Source organism: Lithobates pipiens, unplaced genomic scaffold, assembly GCF_037356315.1.
Source record: "Lithobates pipiens isolate NorthernLeopardFrog02 unplaced genomic scaffold, aLitPip1_a1.2 Scaffold_16, whole genome shotgun sequence".
Classification (NCBI taxonomy): Eukaryota; Metazoa; Chordata; class Amphibia; order Anura; family Ranidae; genus Lithobates; species Lithobates pipiens.
In genome coordinates, this window is record NW_027507748.1 from 365,495,807 (window position 1) to 365,517,763 (window position 21,957).

At 42.9% G+C, this 21,957-nt stretch overlaps 1 protein-coding gene across 11 annotated transcripts in view; it reads left to right on the top strand.

The window, feature by feature from the left end:
- MACF1 (microtubule actin crosslinking factor 1) overlaps positions 1–21,957 on the top strand; it is a 416,995-nt gene that overhangs the window by 36,724 nt on the left and 358,314 nt on the right. The window contains exon 1 of one of the 11 annotated variants that reach the window (XM_077482049.1): positions 20,458–20,626. The exons of the other annotated variants lie outside the window; for them this stretch is intronic. Coding sequence (XP_077338175.1) covers positions 20,533–20,626 — 94 coding nt within the window. The 5' untranslated portion in view covers positions 20,458–20,532. Of the gene's footprint in view, positions 1–20,457; positions 20,627–21,957 lie in introns of those variants that run through there. 11 annotated transcript variants of the gene reach the window in all.

The window sequence follows — 21,957 nt, forward strand, 5'->3', positions numbered from 1 at the left end:
ATCTAAAATTTTCCAACAACAAAATCCGATTGCATAAATTCCGATCGTGTGTAGACAATTCCGACGGACAAAGTGGCACGCTTACTCAGAATAAACTAAGAGACGAGTACGTGTTTGACGTCACCTAGTTCAAAACGATCGGATTTTCCGACAACTTTGTGCGACCGTGTGTATGCAACACAGGTTTCGCCCAAAAAAAACTTTTTTTTTTTAATTTATATTGTAAATGTTTTTTAAGGTTTATATAATGTTTGGTATGAACAAGTTATAATTAATTTTCACTGCGCATATGAGGAATTGTAGATGAACAGTGTTTGTCCCTAATTAAAACACAGGCTTTTTTCTTTTTTTCTTTTAAGTTAAAATGCACCCATCCTTAAATGTTACACATACTCAACTTTTTGAAGATGAACAGTGTTCATCCTTAATTATAACATGGGGAAATTTCTCCATTTTTTTTTTCTCCTTTCGTTGTTGTCTTTCCTTTTCACACCCTCTTTTATTGGAGAGGTAGGATTTAATGCCAGGGTTTTTTTTTTGTTGTTATTTATTTCATTTGTATATAAATATAAGTAGAAAAAACAAGGTATTTGTAGACATTAAAATTTGTACAATGTAGAAGTAAAAAAGGAATATACATTGATATATGTTAATGTTCTCCAAATTGGAGATGATTATTATAGTACTTTGTTTCAATAAAAATATATATATTAAAAAAAAGGCATTCAGCTTCTGCAAGGAGAATAGCATCTTGAGTAAGGAAGGCAATCCAAAATAATCAATGTCACTAAAGGATCAATTCTCCAGCCAACCTTAAAGTTGAATTCCAGGCTAGAACTAAGCTTAAAACTACTTCACCAGACCCCCCCCTCCTCCTCCCTTCCAATTCCTATAATAACTACCCTGTAGAAGATAGATGCATATAATCACCTATTCTCAGGGTGGTCTGGTCACATGACTGGCTCCTAGCGGCTGGTTTCAGGCGAGACAAGGGACAGTCTACAATAGATGCCCCATAATTAGCCCATGGGTGAGGTCACCGCCAGACATTCCATTCATTGTCGGTGCTTTCTTCACTCCACTGAAGTCAGCCACTGGCAAGATCACGTGACCAGACCAGGGGGCCCTGAGAATAGGTAAATAATGGCTCTTCCATCTACAGGGTAGTGCATCATATGGCACCTTCTTATTCCATTATGGGGTAAACCTTGCATCTCTGAAAGTGGTCCAAGTCAGGAGAATTGTTCTCCAGTCTTCAGTTTTGTGAATGTCCACTAAATATTTTCTGCATCACCCTTACTTGTTTTCATTGCTTACTGCCATGCTTCTACCAGGAAAGCTAGAAAATTGTATACTTGTCTACTTATAAATATAGTTGGCTTTGTGAGGCTTAAATGTATAGAATAGGTAATTATATGGAGTAAGAGGATAGACATACCATTTTCTAGTTATTCTCTCATCCTTCCAAAGCAAGATATTAGTACGATTCCCAGGGTTCTGCCCATAGCTCCTATTGGCCTCTTCATCGGACTTTAAGCCTTCTGTCCCTTTTTATGTCAGAATTAATCTTTTAGGTCTGTTATACAAATTGGTATAAATAAAATGTACAAATAAAAATCAACATATTTATTGATTCCACCTTGTTAATTAGAAAAACATTTGACAGTTTATTGCCTTTTTTCATGTTGAACATGGCTGAGGTATATCTGTCACTTCGTCACAAACATATGCTTATCCAATTGCCAGACACAGCATTCAACCTCAACTACGTTAGCTGAATGCTAAACTGACTATCATGTAAGCCTTCCCTATTCACAAGTTGCTAGGAAACCCTACAACTTCTGTGTCTTGGATCTCAGAGGATTGCAGGGGAGGTGCAGATAGAATGTCTCCTGCCATGTAGACTATAGATTTAATTAAGTCATCAGTTTAATAGGCTGCTACTAGATCCAGATAGTAATGGACCATAGGTTTATTCAAGAAAAAAAATAAAATAAAAAAGTAATAAATATACAGTATATAGCAGAACTTCTGCTATAAAGTTCAGTACTTATAGAAAGCAGTTACAATACTTTTTGTACCTCCGACTTCATTAAAAGGAACTTTGATCAGTTGTTATGGGTCACAGTATGCATATCAGGTTTTTTTTTTTTTTTCAATCTGGATTTCGGATGTCCTGCTTGGTAGATTTCCCTTCACTTTCTGCAACACCGCAACAAACAGTGAGATGAAAGCTCCCCAAAGTGAGGGCAATTCCTATCTTAAAGCAGAGTTCCACCCAAACATGGAACTTCGTCTTATCGGTGCCCCCCCCTCCAGTGCCACGTTTGGCACCTTTGAGTGGGGGATGGGGGAATGGGTACCTGTTTGAGAGGTACCCTTCCCCCCTTTGGGGAGACTGCAGCATTGTGCCGTCTCCCTCGAAAATTCGGGCCCCCCTCCTCCTTCCTCTGCCACCGGGCCAGTTAGAAAGTGCAGCACGCTTCATGCATGAGCAGTAGGGAACCGGCTGTGAATCTGAAAATCGTGTGGGCTGCCAACATTGCGGACTCCCTGGATACGTAAGCGTCCATATATTAAAAATCAGCAGCTACAGTATTTGTAGCTGCTGACTTAATTTTTTTCCCCCAGGCTAAACTCCACTTTAAATCAAGAACACATGGATCAAAATTCTGTCTGTTCAGCAGGGATTTCAATCTGTGTATATCCTTCCCTGTTTTATCGACTTCTGTCAAAATGGACCTGCTGGAAAACATTCTTTGATGAGCGGCTTTCCACCAGTCAGCTTAGCTGATCAGTATATTCTGACAGTGGAGAGTCCCACTCTCGTAATACAATGTCCCAGTAGGGGAGATTCCTCATCCACCGTACCTGTGTAGATGCAGAAATATGTTATTTTTTTTGTTCAGCCCAGAAAAAAAAAAAAAGAGAAAGACTAAGCAGTATGTAACCCAGCTTTTGGCAGATGTTACCAGAACCTCTGTTCCCATTGAAAGATGTCTCTTGACTTCTTGCTCTGATAGCAGTTCTAAAATTGTAGGATTTCTAATGACACAAACCATGAAAAAAAAAAAAAAAAACATTAATGGAAGAGGGTCTATCCCTTCTCCACAATACCCAAAACTAAAAAAAAAAAAAAAAAAAAAGGTTTTGTCTTTACAAACACTTTGGTGTCTAGACATGGGGGAAATGGTTGACTGACAAATTATAGTTTTTACCATACACATCATAATTGGCAAATATGCATATTCATAAATTGGGACTGAGTACAATGTGAGCAGACACTCCTGGAAGCGACATTATCCTTTGGGAAACCATAAGAGTCCATTTAAATATACATTTTCACCAGCTTTCCCTTATCAAATAAGCAGTTTCCTGGTACCTAAAAACGTAATACGGTACCCATTTATCTGACCAAATTTGTAGGGATAGTCCTATGGTCATCTTGGACCTTTTGTAAGAAATTATCACATCTTCCGACTGGTCTTTTTTTTGCTTTTCAATTTACTGTATGTTCTCAAATATGTAACTGAAGATTTCAGAATTTCGGACACACAAAATTTGAGATCTGGATCTCAAATTTTCCGACAAAAAAATCCGTTGTTGGAAATTCTGATCCTGTGTACACAATTCCGACACACAAAGTTCCTTGCATGCTCGAAATCAAGCAGAAGAGCAGCACCGGCTATTGAACTTCATTTTTCTTGGCTCGTCGTGCGTGCTGTACGTCACAGCGTTCTCGACGTTCGCAATTTCCGACCAACTTTTTGTGACCATGTGTATGCAAGTTTGAGCCAACATCCGTTGGTAAAAATCCATGGATTTTGTTTGTCGGAATGTCCACTCAATGTCCGATCATGTATACGTGGCATTAGACAGTTATTACCAGAACAGGTGCCCCCATTAGAAGACTTTCACTTACCTCTAAAGCTGGCCATAGATGGATTGTTGTTTTTTTCCATTTAGCCAGCTAAACGAAAAAAAAAAGAGCTTAAATGTTGCTGAAAGTTTAAAGGGTTAGTCCAACTTTTTGCACCTGGTGCACTTCCCTCCTTGGAAGATTATCTCTTACTGCCCACACAAGCTGATATAGAGTCTGGGCATTTGAAATCTGGGCTCTTCTGCCTATTGAAACTGATGTCTTTTCTTTTGTTCATGCAATTGTATCCTTTGAAAATACCTCACAATCCATGACATCGTGTCATGGCAATAAGTAAAAAAAACATAATTGCCAAGATAAGCTGGAAGGAAGACATTAAAAGATCAGCCCAACGATAATACATGTTTTTTACTGTAGCTTCAAACAACTACCGGAGATTGAAGTGATAAGAATGTAAACAAGAGTAATCTACCTCTACACACCCCTCGTTTTCTACTTATGCTCATTTTGGTCTAAAGCCTGGTACACACAATGAGATTATCGGACAAATGATTGGCCATTTTTTTTTTTTTGCATGCTAATTTAATATCAGAAATTAAGAGGTTACTAAAGTTATGAAAATTCTCAGAACAGAATAAAAGGACAGAATAAAAATGTTGAAGTGATGTAATGTATTGTACTTTATTTTCGGACGAACACTGTACTGATTAAAAGGAAAATCGTACGATCTGGTATCGTACGACAAATTTTCGTGTTTGTACTGTCGGATAATTTTGGATGAAAGTTGTGTACCAACGATCAGATTATCATACCGTTGTGATTAGGCTTAAGAGGTCGTATCTAAAACTTGAAAGATGACTGTGGATAAATAGTCTAATAAGTAAAGTAAGTAATTAGTCTAAATAAGTCTAAATCCAGACAAACATGGATAATACACGCCGCCTATAGTCGGCAACGTTGATCAGTGTATTCTGACAGCAGAGAAGACTCCGTGCCATCAGCACACAATAGCTTAGTGGGAGTGATTCCTTCATCCAACTTGAATTTTCTCAGTACAGATGCGAGCCCTCCCCTTCCTGCCTAACCCCTCAATGCAAACCCCTCCCTATCCTAACCCCTCAGTACAGAACCTCCCTAGTACAGCACTTCATTAGAGATCAACCCTCCAAGCCTAGCCCCTCAGTACAGTCCTACCCCCCAGTATAACACCCCCCTTCTCAGCACAAGCCCTCAGTACAGAACCCCCCAGTAAAGACAATTTCCCAGTAAAGACACCCCCCTCTTAGAATAACCCCTTAGTACAGACTCCCTCAGTACAGATCTCCCTAGTACAAACACTCCCCAGTACAGACCCCCCACCCCTTTTCTTAGTACAGATCTCTTTATCGGTTAGCAGCAGTTCAGAGTGAAGGAAGTTCTCCCCTTGGTCATGTCATGTGACTGGAATCGAGGAGGAGCCTTCCCTTGGCACTGAACTGTAGCTGTCAGATAGGCACAAGTGGCACTGCAATACAGCACCACTTCAGTCTGCCTGGTAGCAACACAAAACACAAACATGTCACGTGACTGGCCATCACTGACAGACTGCAGGTACCTGGTACAGACCACACCCTTGCACCTCCTATGTACATCACTGCCCAGGCCCCATCAGTTCACTTTAGTAACTTTAGCTTGTCAGGAGCATGCACCCAGGGCTGTCGATAGAAATCACAGGGACTCATACAGCCCCCCCCCCCCAAAAAAAAAGCAGCGGGGTGATGGACATTTACAGAATGACCCACTGTGTCTGTCTCTCTCTCCAGTAGCTGAGAGCTGGCGGGAGGGACAAGAGGAGAAACCAGCTTTCAGTTGCTGGAGAGAGAGACACACACAGACACCCCTGCTGTCAAGGCCCCTTACAGGAAGTACCCCCCCATAGTTGGCCCTACATGCACCAAAAGATATTTTAAGGCTCCCTGCCCCCATGGTTCCCTGTTGAACTGATAGGGCCCAGACCAAATACAGGAAGGTAAGCTCTACCCCCCTGGCCAGAGAGCACATTGCCACCAATGGCTGGATGAAAAGCTACAAGCATACAAACCGTATGGCTGAAATCGCATTGCATTCACACCAAAATGGTGCAGGATCCTTTTTTTGGCCCGCACTGGAATCCTGTACCATTTGACAGTTTGCACTGCAAACCGATCTCAGGGTGTCATTAACTTTACATTGACACTCGCAGTGGTTCGCAGAGTGCAGTGTGAACTGCCTGCGACTGAGCTGCAATGAAGGAACAGGCACTGGAATCCCGCTGGTTCCTGCATTGTCCAAGTTTGGACCCAGCCTAAGGGAGCAAATAAGAGACATGTATTGTCAGAGGTTACATACACTTTTATTTGCATTTCACTAGTAAGTGGGAGTTTTATGAAATACATTTTGTGTCAGCTTATCCAGCATACCTGACCCCTATAAAAATGGGGCCTGCACATAGCTGAAAGTGATTGGGTGGGGCATCATACCAATTTCTTGCGTGCAGTGGCTTGTGATACAGATCTGTAGATTATATCTATATTCATAAAAGGAATGTAAACATAGGAAACAAAGCACTTGAAGAAAAGTAATTAGGGGTAGTGAAATATTAAATATGATATAAATATAAAGTATTAACCCTATTGTTCTCTCCCCTTTCTAGAATAGGGTTAGGAAACCTGTGGAGCTACATTTCCCATGAGGCATTGCAAGGCTGGCAGTTACAATTACTCCCAGAGGCATGATAGAACTTGTAGTTCTGCAACAGCTGGAGGGCCCCAGGTTGTCTACCCCTGTTCTAGAACATGCTTGAGACACACATAGATGAGGAATGATGTTGGTATTTAGTGTAGACAGTCATCTGTGCTAAGGTTGAACAACTGCTTGTGGGCAGGAAGGAAGTAATAAAATACAATTTCGTGAAGATACATAAATTTATTACTGATATCTCTGGATTTTTGGCACAAGTGGGGAACAGAATAGCTGGCTGGTTATAAGTGTCTGCTGCATTCATTTTGATCAGCTGCCACTGGTTTAGTGACCCAGCCAGGTATAAATAAATATAGTTTAAAAAAAAAAAATTTCAATTTCTTTTTTTTATAGTTGAACTGTGTAACGCCGGTACTCCTAACGAGTACGCGCTATATGTTAAATTTAGTTTTTTTGCCCAAAACTGTAATGAGTTTTGGGGCTAATTGTGCTAAATTGTAATTTGGCATCAGTTTGGCTGGGCTGTATAGAAGTTCTGCCTGGTCATAGGGGTTGTACACCTGTGGGAGGCTGGAGAACACAGTCTGGTTGGACGCATTGGGTTCCAATCTCTATCTCGGAACCAATCAGTGGGAGTTTGTCTCACTGTGTAATTGGCGAAGGGGTACTTAAGGTGCTGAAGTCACGTGGTTCGGGGGTTTCGGTCCAGAAGTTATTGCTGACTCCATAGTCCTGGTCCTCCTGACCAGCCCCCAGGGGCCCTTATGGCCTGGGGTGCGGATCCATCCATTTCCGAGCCTCAGAACTGTTTGAGGTGCAGTAACTGGAAGGAGGATTCTAAGGTGTTCCGGTGCCGTCTTGGGTTTTGGAGAGGCCTAGCAACTCTATACGTGACCAGGGGAGGACTCTTTTGTAAGAGAGCCATGCACAAGGCTGGCTGCTCAGTAAGAGCCTGGAAGCAGAGCTGCCATGGACATTGATTGAATCCACAATTCTTATGGTATCGCCAGACCGGCTGAAAGATTCTGGTACAGTAAGAAAAGTTCCTACTTCTACCCTTCCAGTTGTAATTAAGTTTCCAACCATGTCTGCATGAAAGACTTTGAAAAGCTAGAATTACCTGTTGGCTGCTAAACCCAAAACTTAAGGATTTATCCAACAGTTAAAGTGGTTGTAAACCCTTACAAACCACTTTGACCTACAGGTAAGCCTAGATTAAGGCTTACCTGTAGGTCCAAGCAATATCTCCTAAACCTATATGGTTTAGGAGATATTTGCCTGAAAATAGGCACCGCTGTCTACGGTGCATGCGCCGTAGACAGCGGCGCGCAGGCGCACTGAGCGCGGCATTCTCAGCGACGGAGTTGTTCCCTGGAGCTGTTCCCTGGATTGTGTACATAGAGAGAGACTTTTATTGAAGTCAGCAGTTCCAAGCACCTGAGCTAAACTCTACCTTGATACCCTCTATTCCCAACTTAGAGACTGAGTTTGTTCAACCGTTTTATGCAAAATAAAAATAAGGAATTCAAGTGTCAGTCTCTACAGTTACTGGGTTATCAACCCTGGGAACCCCTAGACAAGGGCAAGGAGTACGAGCTGGAGGAGGTAATCGGTAAGCCCAGGAAAATTTCAGCCGCTCCTTCGGGGGTAAGTGCTACAAGTGTTTTAACCCTAACAATTAAAGTAACACTAAACGATATCCTATTTATTGGCCCTGTAATCTGTTTTTCATTAAATCATTTCTTTCTGTGTTTTTCTCCCTCCTTGTAAAATCCTATATGAGCTTCCGAATATTTCCTTTTCCTCCTCACCTTTATTTGGGGTGAACAGTGCATGTTTGTTGCGGTCATGTACACCACTCTATGCACACAACAAATATCACTGTCCACAGTCCCCAGTCTATAGTCAATCCCTGGAGTGAGAAAGAATGGCGGCTATGTTCCTACATACAGCAGGGTCATGGAGAATGAACATAGCCACCCTCTAACAGGAAGTTGGTTTACAGCAGCAAGCAAAAAATAAAAAAAATGCAGCGGCTGATGTGAATAGACCCTAGCAATAAACTTCTCTTATTTGCCACTTCAGTCAGGGGGACAGGTTTTTTCTTCAAATTTTTCTTTAACCACTTCAGCCCCAGAAGATTTTACCCCCTTCCAGACCAGAGCATTTTTTACAATTTGGCACTGCGTCATTTTAACTGACAATTGCGCAGTCGTGCGACACTGTACCCAAACAAAATTTGTGTCCTCTTTTCCCCACAAATAGAGCTTTCTTTTGGTGGTATTTGATCACCTCTGTATGTTTTGCAAACAAGAAAAAAAGGCGATAATTTTGAAATAAATAAATTATATATATATATATATATATATATATATATATATATATATATATATATATATCTTTTACTTTTTGCTATAATAAATATTCCCAAATTTTTATTTTTTTTACAAAAATAAATAAATATAATCGCAATAAGCGATTGGTTTACTGGTTATTGGTTTACGCAAAAAGTTATAGCAGCTACAAGCTATGGAAAAGATTTATGCCATTTTTATAATTTTTTTTATTTTTTATTAGTAATGGCGGCGTTCTGCAATTTTTAAACTGTGACATTATGGCAGACAGATCGGACACTTGACACTTTTTTGGGACTGATGTGACAATTACAGCAATCAGTGCTATAAAAATGCACTGATTACTGTGTAAATGTCACTGGCAGGGAAGGGGTTAACACTAAGGGGCGATCAACTGGTTAACTGTGTGTCCTAGGGAGCGATTCTAAATGTGGGGGGATGGGAGTGACTAGGAGAGGAGACATAGTTTTTCCTACTTAGTAGGAACAAACAATATGGCTCCTCTCCTCTGACAGCACAGGGATATGTGAGTTTCCACACAGAAATCCCTGTGCTGGTGCTCGTGCACGTGATCGTGCATGCAAGCCACGCGCATCGGGTCCTCCGCTGTGCAGCACGTGCACCCTCTGGTGGTCGAAAACGGGTAGGAATTGCCCATATGGGATTTCGCCCAGGAGAGTCATTCTGCCGCAGTATATCTGCGTGAGCTGGTCGGGAACTGGTTAATTGTCCCACTGGCTTATAAAGCGGTAGTAAACCACTGAGCATTTTTTTTTTCTGACATGAAAGGTAATTTCATAATGTGCTAGTATGCATTAAATACTAGCACATTATGTGAAACTTGCCTAAAAACTAAGCCCTCTATCGATGCGTTGTCACCACTGGAGGCTGCTTCCAACTTCACCTGTTCTTTCTACCGGGTCCGCGGACTCTGGTTATGTAACTGGCCAGAGCCACGATGACATCCCTCCCATGCATGCACAGGGGAGCTGCCGTTTACAGCGCAGCCTTCCTTCAGAGTGTATGCGCCCGTGGTGTCATCGGCTGCATATACAGTGAATATCTCCTAAACAGTGTACACATATTTAGGAGACATTTACAGTGCCTATTAGGTAAGCCTTACCTATAGGTACAAGTCAGAGATGGGAGTTTACTCCCACTTTAATACCGCAAAGAGAAAGCGCTACATGGCTAAAAATAAATGGCATAAATTTATTTAGGAACAGTGTTTTATGACTAAGCAATTGCCAGTTAAACTATCACAGTACAGAAAATGACCAGGAAGATAAGAGGGTATAACATGCTGGTATTGAGTTTGGTAAACATACCGTTGAAATGGTTTAGTTTATATCTGTTTGAAAAGTGCAAATATGCCTGTTGATCCTGCCAGAAATCTAGGGAACTCATGGCTTCCTGTGCTCTCTGCCTCTTCTAACTGTTAATCAGTTAGAATTGTTGCTAGTTCTCTGTGGATTACAGAACACCTCCACATTGTTGTGGAGATCAAGAGAGGGAAGTTGTTCTGTAGCCCTAACTGGCTTCCTATCCTAGGGGGACAATGCTGCTCAATACAGTATGATGAGTGAGGATATTAATCTTAGGACAGGAAGTGTGTTATTGGAAGGATCACCAGTGAAAGTAAAGGCATATAATCCAGAAGAGATAATTCAAATGTAGCCATTACATTTGGGGATTACTAAAATGCACTATAATAAAGTTATGTACTTGGGTTTAGATACACTTTAAAGTGTATGTAAACCCACCCAATGAACTTTTCTTATTTTCTCCTTTTTGGTCTTGTAAATTTTCCATTGAGAACATTTCATTACTGCATATCTGTTTGATAACAAAGGGGAGGTGTTTTGTAGTCCTAACATGTCCTATGCAAGAAAGACAGCGATGCTTCCTCATAGATACAGTACAGTGATGCCCTGTACACACGACTGGTTTTCCCGTCGGAATAATCTCTGAAGGTTTTTCCGACGGAGTTCCAACAGAGTTCCGCTGAAACTGTCTTGCCTACACACAATCACACCAAAGTCTGACCGTCAAGAACGCAGTGACGTACAGCACATACAACGGGACTAGAAAAAGGAAGTTCAATAGCCAGTAGCCAATAGCTTCCGTCTCGTACTTGCTTCAGAGCATGCGTGGTTTTTGGTCCATCTGAACAGCATACAGACGAGCGGTTTTCCCGATAGGAATTGGTTCAGTCGGAAAGATTTAGTTCTATTTCTAGGTCCGTCAGAATTTTTCGGCGTAAAAAGTCAGATGAGGCCCACACACGGTCCGATGAAAAGCTCCTGTCTTTTTTTCTGTTGGACATTCCACTTGTGTGTACGCGGCATTAGTGAGCGTTTTCACCTTAGGGCAGGAAGTACAGTATGCTACTGGCAGGATCAACAGTGGGCATAAAGAAAGAAATGAAATACAAAACAAATGCAACCAACACCACAGGTGTGCCTGGCTCTTCTTCTGCCCTAGGCGAACACAAAAATGCCCACTTGTACCAGAAAGAAAAGAAAATACACCTCAATATACAAAAGGGTGTAAATACAAAAAGGTGAAAAATGAAACAGCCAAGGGGAGAAGGGAAAGAGGGAGATAATTAGGGGAAAAACAAGAATCAAAAAGGGTCAAGTCCATACATTTTGATTAAAAGTGCTTTGTATTATTTGTAAGGTTGCTGGAATGGGCCCACTAACAGGCCAGGTTTTATGTATTACCTTGGGGAGATGCAGACTAGAATAGTGCAATCACTGAGCAGCAAAAGATATCACCTGTGGTGTATTTCAGTTATCTTGCAAACCTGGCCTGTTAGTGGGTCCTGAGGACAGGGTTGATGACCACTGGTATAAATGACACCTTTGTTCACATAAAAGCACTAAATAAGATGCATTGGAACAATGTATTTTTGAATACGCTTAGGGCCGTTTTTAAGGCAGGGCAAAAGGGGCAGCTGCCCTGGGCCCTGTCATTGTTGTGGGGCCCAACGCAGCTGCCTCATACTTGCCAACTATCCTGGTTTAAATTCCCTTGTCCCTTGAGGTTTTAGTCCTGTGCTGTGTCCTGATATCTCAGTGTGAAGTGCTGCTACTAATTCTGCCCAACTCTGCCCTATTGTTGTGTACAGATGACTCACCTGCAGACCCTGTGTTTACATGTAAATTACCAGCATTTATATGTAAATAGGGGTGGCCGGTGGCATGGACATTTATATCATGCCCCCCTGAGGTCATATCCACAGTAATCTCTAGCAACCAATCAGCAAGCAGAAATCATGTGCTGTAACCTCTAGCAACTAATCAGTGAGCCGTAATGTGTGCTGTAACCTCTAGCAACCAGTCTGTGAGCGGTAATGGTACACTGTAACTTGGAACCAATCGCAATAGCTGCCTGATCTGATTCAGTAAACTGATTTTGATATTTATTGTATGTCTCAGAGCAGACGGAGAGCAAAACTGCATGGGGGGGAGGGGCCCCCCAAGAAAAGTTTTGCCCAGGGCCCAATCAATATTAAAGACTGCCCTGAATACGCTGAAGGCATTCTTACAGGAGGTGGGAGGGGAGGGGAGTTTACCCTAACCATATCTAAGGACTGGTAAGCTGCAGCATTTAAAGTGTTCTGTTGTATCCAACATAAAATTCATAAGGATTTCTACCACGTGTAGAGGTTAAAACTGTCCTGTGATTCAACATGGCTCCATTAGACTTCTTCTCCAGCAGTTGGCAAGTCTGGAATTTGCAATGGACAACTGTTGCCATTGAGTGCATATTTAGGCAGGCCATAGATGAGTCATTTTTTTAATTTAACCAGAATAAAATGACTTGATTCCCTCATCCACACATTTGAGGTGGATCGGGGATTCCTCTCAAAGGAGCTATTGTATTTTGACAGCTGGGAGACTTCTCCACCCTTAGAATACACTGATCGGAGTTGCAGGGTATAGCCAGTGGCACTAATCAAGCAAGAGGAATTGACTTCTGTAAAACCACACTACCCATACATGGATCAAAATTTGTCCTTTCCTTGCTGAACCACCCAAATTTTGATCCATGTACTGTATTACTGGCTTAAAGCTGGCCATAGATCAGTGATATGCAATTAGCGGACCAGCTGTTGCATAACTACAACTCCCATCAGGCATAGCAAGACTTTGACAGCCACAACCATGACTCCCAGAGGCAGAGGCGTGATGGGAATTGTAGTTTTGCAACAGCTGGAGGTCCACTAATTGCATATCCCTGCCATAGATGATTCAAATCTCAGCTGGTTCAGGAGGAACTGGCTGAGATTCTAACTATGTAAGGGCAGGCTGAATGTACCGAAGTTAAACCATTGATCAACTTGGGTATAACCAGGCTGTCAGATTTTACATGCTATTATTGCTAGCGCCTGTTATAGCCATTAGCAATCAATAATCGCCATGTTCTCCTAGCAGGGATGGCTTCCCCCACCCCATGCCAGGAAAACACAGGCTTTATTCCCGGAGGGATTCCACCGTCAACAATGTCTGGAATTGGGACCCTGTGGTTGCAGCTAAGAACATCTTCCGTCTACGGCCAGCCTTATGGTGGCATGATTGTATGAATATTGCTCAGCACTTAATTTATATGTGTAGTCAGAACAAATAGATTTTGGGTATTAGATGGAGTAGCAAAGGGTTAGAACCCTGCCAAAGTAATATTGCCTCCTTACCAGAAACAGTGGATGTTATAAGAGTCAGAAGTGCTGTGTGTAAACCCAAAATAGGAAGTCTGATATTTCTCCCCTCTTATGATGGTGAAGGTGGTATCATGGTTAGTAATAAGTGTCACTCCATCATGATGAGCATGGGAATAAATGGAAAATGCTGATGTCAATTCTTATGAAACACGTAGGGTGGAGTCCATGCTTGTGACATCACCAAACACACTGAAAACACAAGGAATTTAGAACAAATATCTGTTTATATGCTGGATTTTATCTGCTATACTGTAAGTTACTAGCACTATTCTGTCTTAATAAATATGTTTACAGTTTTACACCATGTGGGTGTTTTCCGTTTATCATCCATGATGGAGTGACCCTTATTATTAGCCATGATACCACCTTCACCATCATAAGAGGGTAGATTTTTGGTGCCCACAACACTACAGTTTATAAAACAGGATACTTGTGTTGTAGAGGCTATTGCCCACAGTTGACCTTATATTGCTATATTGGAACCTTCCCTGTTATTTCATTGATACTTTGACATAGTTGTATTATTGTCTATTAATGGATTTCATTGACTAGGATATGTAATGGCATACCACCATGTTTGACCGCATACCTTAAAGAATTAAAATAAGGAGGGGACAAATATTGGACTTCCTATTTTGGGTTTGCATACAGCGCTTGTGACTCTTATAACATAGAGTGTACTGTTTCTGGTAAGGCGGCAACCCTTTTGATTTTTTGTTGGAAGTGCTCTTGGTTCACTGATTTATTGATTTGTCACATTCATGCCGATTGGATGCATATCACGCACGTTTCTATCCAATGGAATTTGCACCTTGTTTGGTTACCGTGGATAACAATATGAACTATTTTTGCTATATAGACTATATTATTTGTCACATTTAATTTTTCTTATCATTTATTGTTCAGCCCTACAACTTTTTACTTATATTTGTTACTCACAATCCATCTTATTGTGCGGTTGCCAGCAGCTTTGGTGTCCTACCAGCGCAATAATTGTGTTTATTACTTTCCCCAGTTGATATTGATGTTTGTGATGGAAGCAGCTTTTTTGAAAATGGTTACAGGTTACAGCTATATGTTGTGACATGCTGAGAATGTATGCAAGCAGAACTGTAAAAGTACTGAAAAGCTCCACTTTAATAACATTCAATTTAAAATGGCTTGGGTAGTGAAGTCATGTGTCATGTTGAGCCCAGAAGTTTAAATTATAACTAAAGGCAACACTTAACTTTTGGATAGAGTGAAGAGGTATTAGAACCCTTGTCAGTTCTTATTGCTGTCTGTGCCCTCGTTAGGGAGATTGACCCTCTGTGTCCAGTTTATAATCACTGAGAAATAAAATGCTACATTTTAGGTAGTACACATGTAGCATTACCCCATAGGAGTTGCTGATGCCAGGGTTCCCCACTGCTGCACAGCCAGTCACACAGCATTTCCTTCTAGCATCCAGACACAGAAAACTGTCCTTTTGCTTGTTGTATTATTAGAAGATGATAACTTGGATGGGGTAAGGGATTATAAGATGCCCAACTTGAAAATGTCCAACAAAACCAGGGACAACTTCCTCCCTATTTAAAGATTCCCCTTCTTCCTTCCTCCTGCACAAACTTGGTTCCCTTGCACAGCTTCCACTGGATCACTCCTGGAGGAAGGAACGGTCTTTAGCAGGTTCAGCAACAGTCCATTACAGGCTAGGAAATCTCAGTCCCTTGGTAAAGTAGTACATATGGAGTGAATAGCACCTCACACAACCTTCTGTTCCCCCCTAGACACTGATCTCAGGTCTACTGCTTGCAGAAATTCTAGCCCACCTCCTGGCTGCCACCTGCCCACATGGCTGCTTTCTCTTCCCAGTCCTCCTGCCTGACACACACATGGAGACTCCCCAGGGCAAGGTTGGATGAAGATTTGCCACAATGCTGTCTTCAGGAGAACACTGCTACAGCTGGCAGGCTCTACCCCTTGTCAGTCCCTGCACTAATCCTCTCACTGTCTCACCTTGCTGCCTCTCAGGCTTGAATCCCTCCAACTGCCTCCTGTGGTGGGATCCTTCCAGGCCAGCCTCCCGAGCTCCAGCCCAAAGTAAACCCCCCCCCCCCCCACCGAGCAGGGGTTCCTATAAGGGCCACCAACAGACTTCTCTGCACTACTTCTCCATCTTCCACCCGACTCCCTGACTGACATGGCACATTGCTATTTAAGGGCTCCTTAGTCCCCTGCTAGGCCCACTCCTGGGCACCTAAATATTCAAGGCAACCCCTCCTAGCTGTCGCCCTCTATCTTCTAGAAAGTTTTCCAACGTTCTAGAAACATGGAGAGACACCAGAGAGCTGCCAGGATGAGTCACCCAGTCCTAACCTTTTGTAACCCTGATCCAATTGCAGACTCACATGCTAACATGAGCCAGAGTATAGTTTGCCTACTCTCACCGCCAATTGCACACACTAGAGGGTGTTACACACAATATAGTATTAAAATGGGAACTTTTCCAATGGCACCAGTTCTAGCAACATCCCAAGATTCTCTCACTTGTAGGGATTTCCTCTCACTTCTTCTTTGGCTATGGGACAGGAAGTAAAGGGAAATCTCCCCAATGGGACACAGATGGCAAAAAATGGACACTGGTTATAACCTTCCCTTACTCTTTTTACATTTAATTCTACTTTAGAAGTATACACAAAGTCATTTGAATTTTGAATATAGTGGATTAAAACAGCTGTCAGTTTTTATAACTCTAGAATGATAAAAGAAAAGAGGATACACCAGCCTAGTGCATTATCCCAAGTGAATTTTTTTGTAAAAAAAAGATAAAAAACGACTCACAAGCATGTAGAAATAAATACGCGAAAGCAGGCCACCATCTCATGGCTATACAATCCTGAGACCAGCAATCTCCAGTATGTAGCAGAGACCATGCAGGAGACCATGCAGGAGACCATGCAGGAGACCATGCAGGAGACCATGCAGGAGACCATGCAGGAGACCATGCAGGAGACCTTCTTCCTTAGAGCCTAACAGCAAATACTCCTTCAGCTCAATAAATACCTGAACTGATATCACTAATTGCACCTCCTGAGAACCTGGTGCACCTCCCCTTCATAGGAGTGGCTAGTCAGGGTAATCAAGGAAACCAACCCAACATTTTCTCCGCCATTTTTATTACTGTCTGTGCCCTCGAAATGGAGATTCACCCTCTCTATTTCTGCCTTTATCAATGAGAGTGAAAGTAAAAGTAAATCCCAAATGTTGGGTTGACCCCCCAAAACAGGAATAGAAGGGAAATCTTCCAATGGGGACACTTGTTCTGATGACCCTGGTTATAACCAGAGATTCTATCACTTGGAAAGATTTGCTCTCACTTCCTGTTTTGGCTATGGAACAGGAAGTGAGGGGAAATCTCCCCAATAGGAAACAGATGACAAAAACCTGACAAGTGTTATAACTTTTCTTTAGGCTGGCCATAGATAATACAATTTTTTTATTCAATTCCCTTTAAAGCCCTTTCACTATGGGGCTACCCGTGCATTTGTGGTAAAGCGCTGCCTTTCTAGTGGGGCGCTTTTAACTCCAAAAAAGGGTTAAAAAACTAAAAAAACTCCTATATTGTGGCCCTTCTGTAGAGCTTTTCAGGCGCTTCAGAATTGCTGCCCATTCATTGCTGCTTGCAGGACTTTTCCTAACGTCCTGCAAGCGCACCGTCCAGGTGTCAAAGCGCTCATTGTAATGAATGGGAAGCAGTTTTCAGGCGCTTTTTACAGATGCTATTTCTACCGCTAAAACACCTGAAAACTGCCTCAATGCGAAAGGGGTCTCAGCTTTACCTCTGACTATGTAGTACAAGGGCCCGCCTGATTGCATACAAATTGAAAGTGTTTAGGTTTGACCTCATATTTTATGGTTTTGGTAAATCTGAAGGAACATTGTACAAGGGGATTGTAAAATGTATGGCCAGCCTTAACCACTTACGGACTGCCGCACGCTGATATATGTCCTAACTTTGAAGAGGAATATTGTTATGGTAGCAGCTAGCTGCCATAACCCCAGTATCCTCTTCTTCAGCAATCGGCCTGGTTTCTGATAATAGTGGTCTCTGCAGTGGATTTGCCGCAAGATCACTTTTATCGGTGGCGGGATGGGGGCCCACCACTCTCCGGTGCCCTCCGCTGCTTGCCAGAGCCGTCGGATCCTTCTCCTTCATGGGCATGGAGACGATGGAGGTAGGGTTGCCACCTGTCCAGGATTCACCCGGACAGTTCGGGTTTGGAATCATGCGTCCAGGTTTCAGACTGTCTGAAACCCGGACACATTATTTGGACTGGACTATGGTTTCCCAGCAGGGTTTCTGGCTGCAGTTTTCACTGCTGAGAGTGTCTGTTACACTGTCTTTCACACTGCCCAAAGCCACCACTAACAAACCATACCCTCCACCCCCCCACCAACACATACAGACGGGAGAAGAGAGAGGGCTTGATCTGCACCTCTTCCCACCCATCCCTACCCCTCTGTGTCTGCCCACACTCCAATCCCCGGTGCTGTGCCTCAGAAAAGGAAAGTTGAGGCTGGAAATTTGAAGTCCAGCAGCCTCAGATCCATCTGAATGAGAGGTGCAGACTGCCAAGGGGTGAGTGAGCTCACCATCCATCCCTGTCTCTGAATGAAGTCTCCCCCCTTCCCTCTCCTTCCTCAGAGAGAGTACACTAAGTCAAATCAGGGTTCTCAGAGCACCCCTTACATCAGAGTTACCCTTTACACCAGTGTTTCCCCTTACAGCAGAGTCCTCTCTGTACATCAGAGTACTCAGTGTTCCCCCATAAATCAGGGTTCACAGAGCATTCCTTATGTCAGAGTCCCCAGAGTTCAGAGGTAAAAGGGGAACTCTGTGGACTCTGATGTAAAAGAGGACTTTTGTTATTAACTTATATACATATGATTAGAAATGTTATTTAGTAGCAAAATATATGTATAGCTTATACTATAAAAAAGAAATTTCTGTGGGCCACAAAACTGTTCGGGTTTGACTTGAAGAAAAGGTGGCAACCCTAGATGGAGGGTAAGAGGGCCCCCACCCATCTCCATACCATTGCAGGGTGGAAGCAATGTCAAAAATGTCACTTCCTCCCACAGCTCTTAAAGGGACTTTTTTGGGGGGGATTTTTTATTTTTTATTTGCATTTTAGTGTAAATATGAGAACTGAGGTGTTTTTGACCCCAGATCTCAAATTTAAGAGGTCATACTTTTTTTCTATTACAATTTTCTATTGTAATAGGAATAAAAGTGACACAATTTTTTTTTTAAAAGAACAGTGTAAAAATAAAAAATAAAGGTAAAATAAATAGGTATTTTTTTTTTTTAAATGCTCCCCATCCCGACAAGCTTGCGTGCAGAAGTAAACACATACGTGAGTAGCGCCTGCACATGAAAACAGTGTTCAAACCACACATGTGAGGTATCACCGTGATCGGTAGAGCTAGAGCAATAATTCTAGACCTCCACTGCAACTCAAAACATGCAACCTGTAGAATTTTTTAAACTTCGCCTATGGAGATTTTTAAGGGGAAATGTTTGTCGCCATTCCACTAGCGGGCGCAATTTTGAAGCGTGACATGTTAGGTATGAATTTACTTGGCTTAACATTATCTTTCACAATATAAAGGATGTACTGGAAATGGAGCGAGTACAAAGAAGGGCAACAAAGCTAATAAAGGGTCTAGAGGATATTAGTTATGAAGAAAGGTTGCAAGCACTGAACTTATTCTCTCTGGAGAAGAGACACTCGAAAGGGGATATGATTTCAATCTACAAATACCATACTGGTGACCCCCCTCAATAGGGATAAAACTTTTTCTCAAAGTTTAACAAGACTTGTGGCCACTCATTAAAATTAGAAGAAAAGAGGTTTAACCTTAAACTACGTAGAGGGTTCTTTACTGTAAGAGCGGCAAGGATGTGGAATTCCCTTCCACAGGCAGTGGTCTCAGCGGGGGGCATCGATAATTAAAAAAAAAAAAACTAATAAAACTAACTAAAATTAGATAAGCACCTGAATGACCGCAACATACAGGGATATACAATGTAATACTGAGATATAATCACACACATAGGTTGGACTTGATGGACTCTTTTTTCAAACTCACCTACTATGTAACTATGTTTAAAAAAAAAAAATTGGGCTAACTTTACTGTTGTCTTATTTTTTAATTTGAAAAAGAGTCAAAAGACTGCTGTGCAAATACAGAAAGTATTGCAACGACCGCCATTTTATTCTCTAGGGTGTTAGAAAAAAAAGTATAATGTTTGGGGGTTATATAAAAATAATAATAATAACTTGTAAACACCAAATCTCAGAAAGAAGCTTGGTCCTTAAGTGGTTAAAGCCCCATACACACTTTTAGATTTTCTGCAGCTTTTTCTCCTCAGATTTACCAAAACCATGTAGTGCAAGGGCCTGCCTTATTGCATACAAATTGAAACACTTAAGGTTTGACCTCATATTATATGGTTTTGGTAAGTCTGAAGACAAAAATCTAATAGTGTGTATGGGGTCCAATTATTCAAAATGAACAAAAAAAAAAAAAAAAAAAAGTTTTGCTTTTAGCTTTTTTGGTGTGGTCTGGTGTAATTCTGCCGGCTGCCTCTAGATGGCTCCATGCTCCTCGCTGTGTGTGATGGTAGTTCCCCGAGTGTCCGCTGTGTGTCCGCCCACACTCCAGACTGCCAGGTGTACTGTCCTATCACTCGGCTGGGTGTCCCCTTCCCTCAGCTCTGATGGGGCGGGGACAGGAGCCGGAAGTCGAATCCATAGGCACAGGACAGACCGGCGGGCACCGGGCACACAGCTGGAAGATAAGTCGCCATGTCCGGGTATATCCCGGGGCAGCTCCCGGTGGATCGGAACCAGGAGAACGAGTTCGTACGGGCGTATGAGGGAGTGCTGGAGAGATACAAAGGTACAGGCGGCTGTGCATGTGACGTGGGGGGCTGCTGGCAGCATTCCCTCTAGGATGGATGCTGCTGTGTTCATAAGGAGAAGGCTGAGGGCAGTGACAGGCCTATGACAGGGGATGTGACAGGAAAACACTGGAAAGGAATAGTCCTGGGTGGGACACTGCCAAGTCCTACTACACTCAGCTCTGACAGCACCGACTTCCATCTCATTACTGACACACCATGGGAAGCCAGCCTTCTGCTGCTATACACTATACAACCTGGCCATACACAGTACAATCCCCATACGGACACCATACACGTTACAATCTGACAGCACAATCAACTTTTAGATGTACCAAAACTGTAATAATCCAGTCAGTTTGTGTCCTCTCAGGCATCCCCCTTGCACTGTATACTTGGTAGATCCAAAGGAAAATGTGCAGTCAGATTATAACGTGTGTGGTGAGATTTACCAAAACTATGAGGACAAGCCTAAACAATCCATTCACATAGATGATTTGAGATCTACAGTCACTTTTCATATGGAGTTTGCTGTGTTCGGATTAGCAGTGGATCCGCAGGGGTGCGCTATGTGCAGATGTGCAGGGGTGCGCTATGTGCAGATGTGCAGGGGTGCGCTATGTGCAGATGTGCAGGGGTGCGCTGTGTGCAGATGTGCAGGGGTGCGCTGTGTGCAGATGTACAGGGGTGCGCTGTGTGCAGATGTACAGGGGTGCGCTGTGTGCAGATGTACAGGGGTGCGCTGTGTACAGATGTACAGGGGTGCGCTGTGTGCAGATGTACAGGGGTGCGCTGTGTACAGATGTACAGGGGTGCGCTGTGTACAGATGTACAGGGGTGCGCTGTGTACAGATGTACAGGGGTGCGCTGTGTACAGATGTACAGGGGTGCGCTGTGTACAGATGTACAGGGGTGCGCTGTGTACAGATGTACAGGGGTGCGCTGTGTACAGATGTGCAGGGGTGCGCTGTGTGCAGATGTGCAGGGGTGCGCTGTGTGCAGATGTGCAGGGGTGCGCTGTGTGCAGATGTACAGGGGTGCGCTGTGTGCAGATGTACAGGGGTGCGCTGTGTGCAGATGTACAGGGGTGCGCTGTGTACAGATGTACAGGGGTGCGCTGTGTACAGATGTACAGGGGTGCGCTGTGTACAGATGTACAGGGGTGCGCTGTGTACAGATGTACAGGGGTGCGCTGTGTACAGATGTACAGGGGTGCGCTGTGTACAGATGTACAGGGGTGCGCTGTGTACAGATGTACAGGGGTGCGCTGTGTACAGATGTACAGGGGTGCGCTGTGTACAGATGTACAGGGGTGCGCTGTGTACAGATG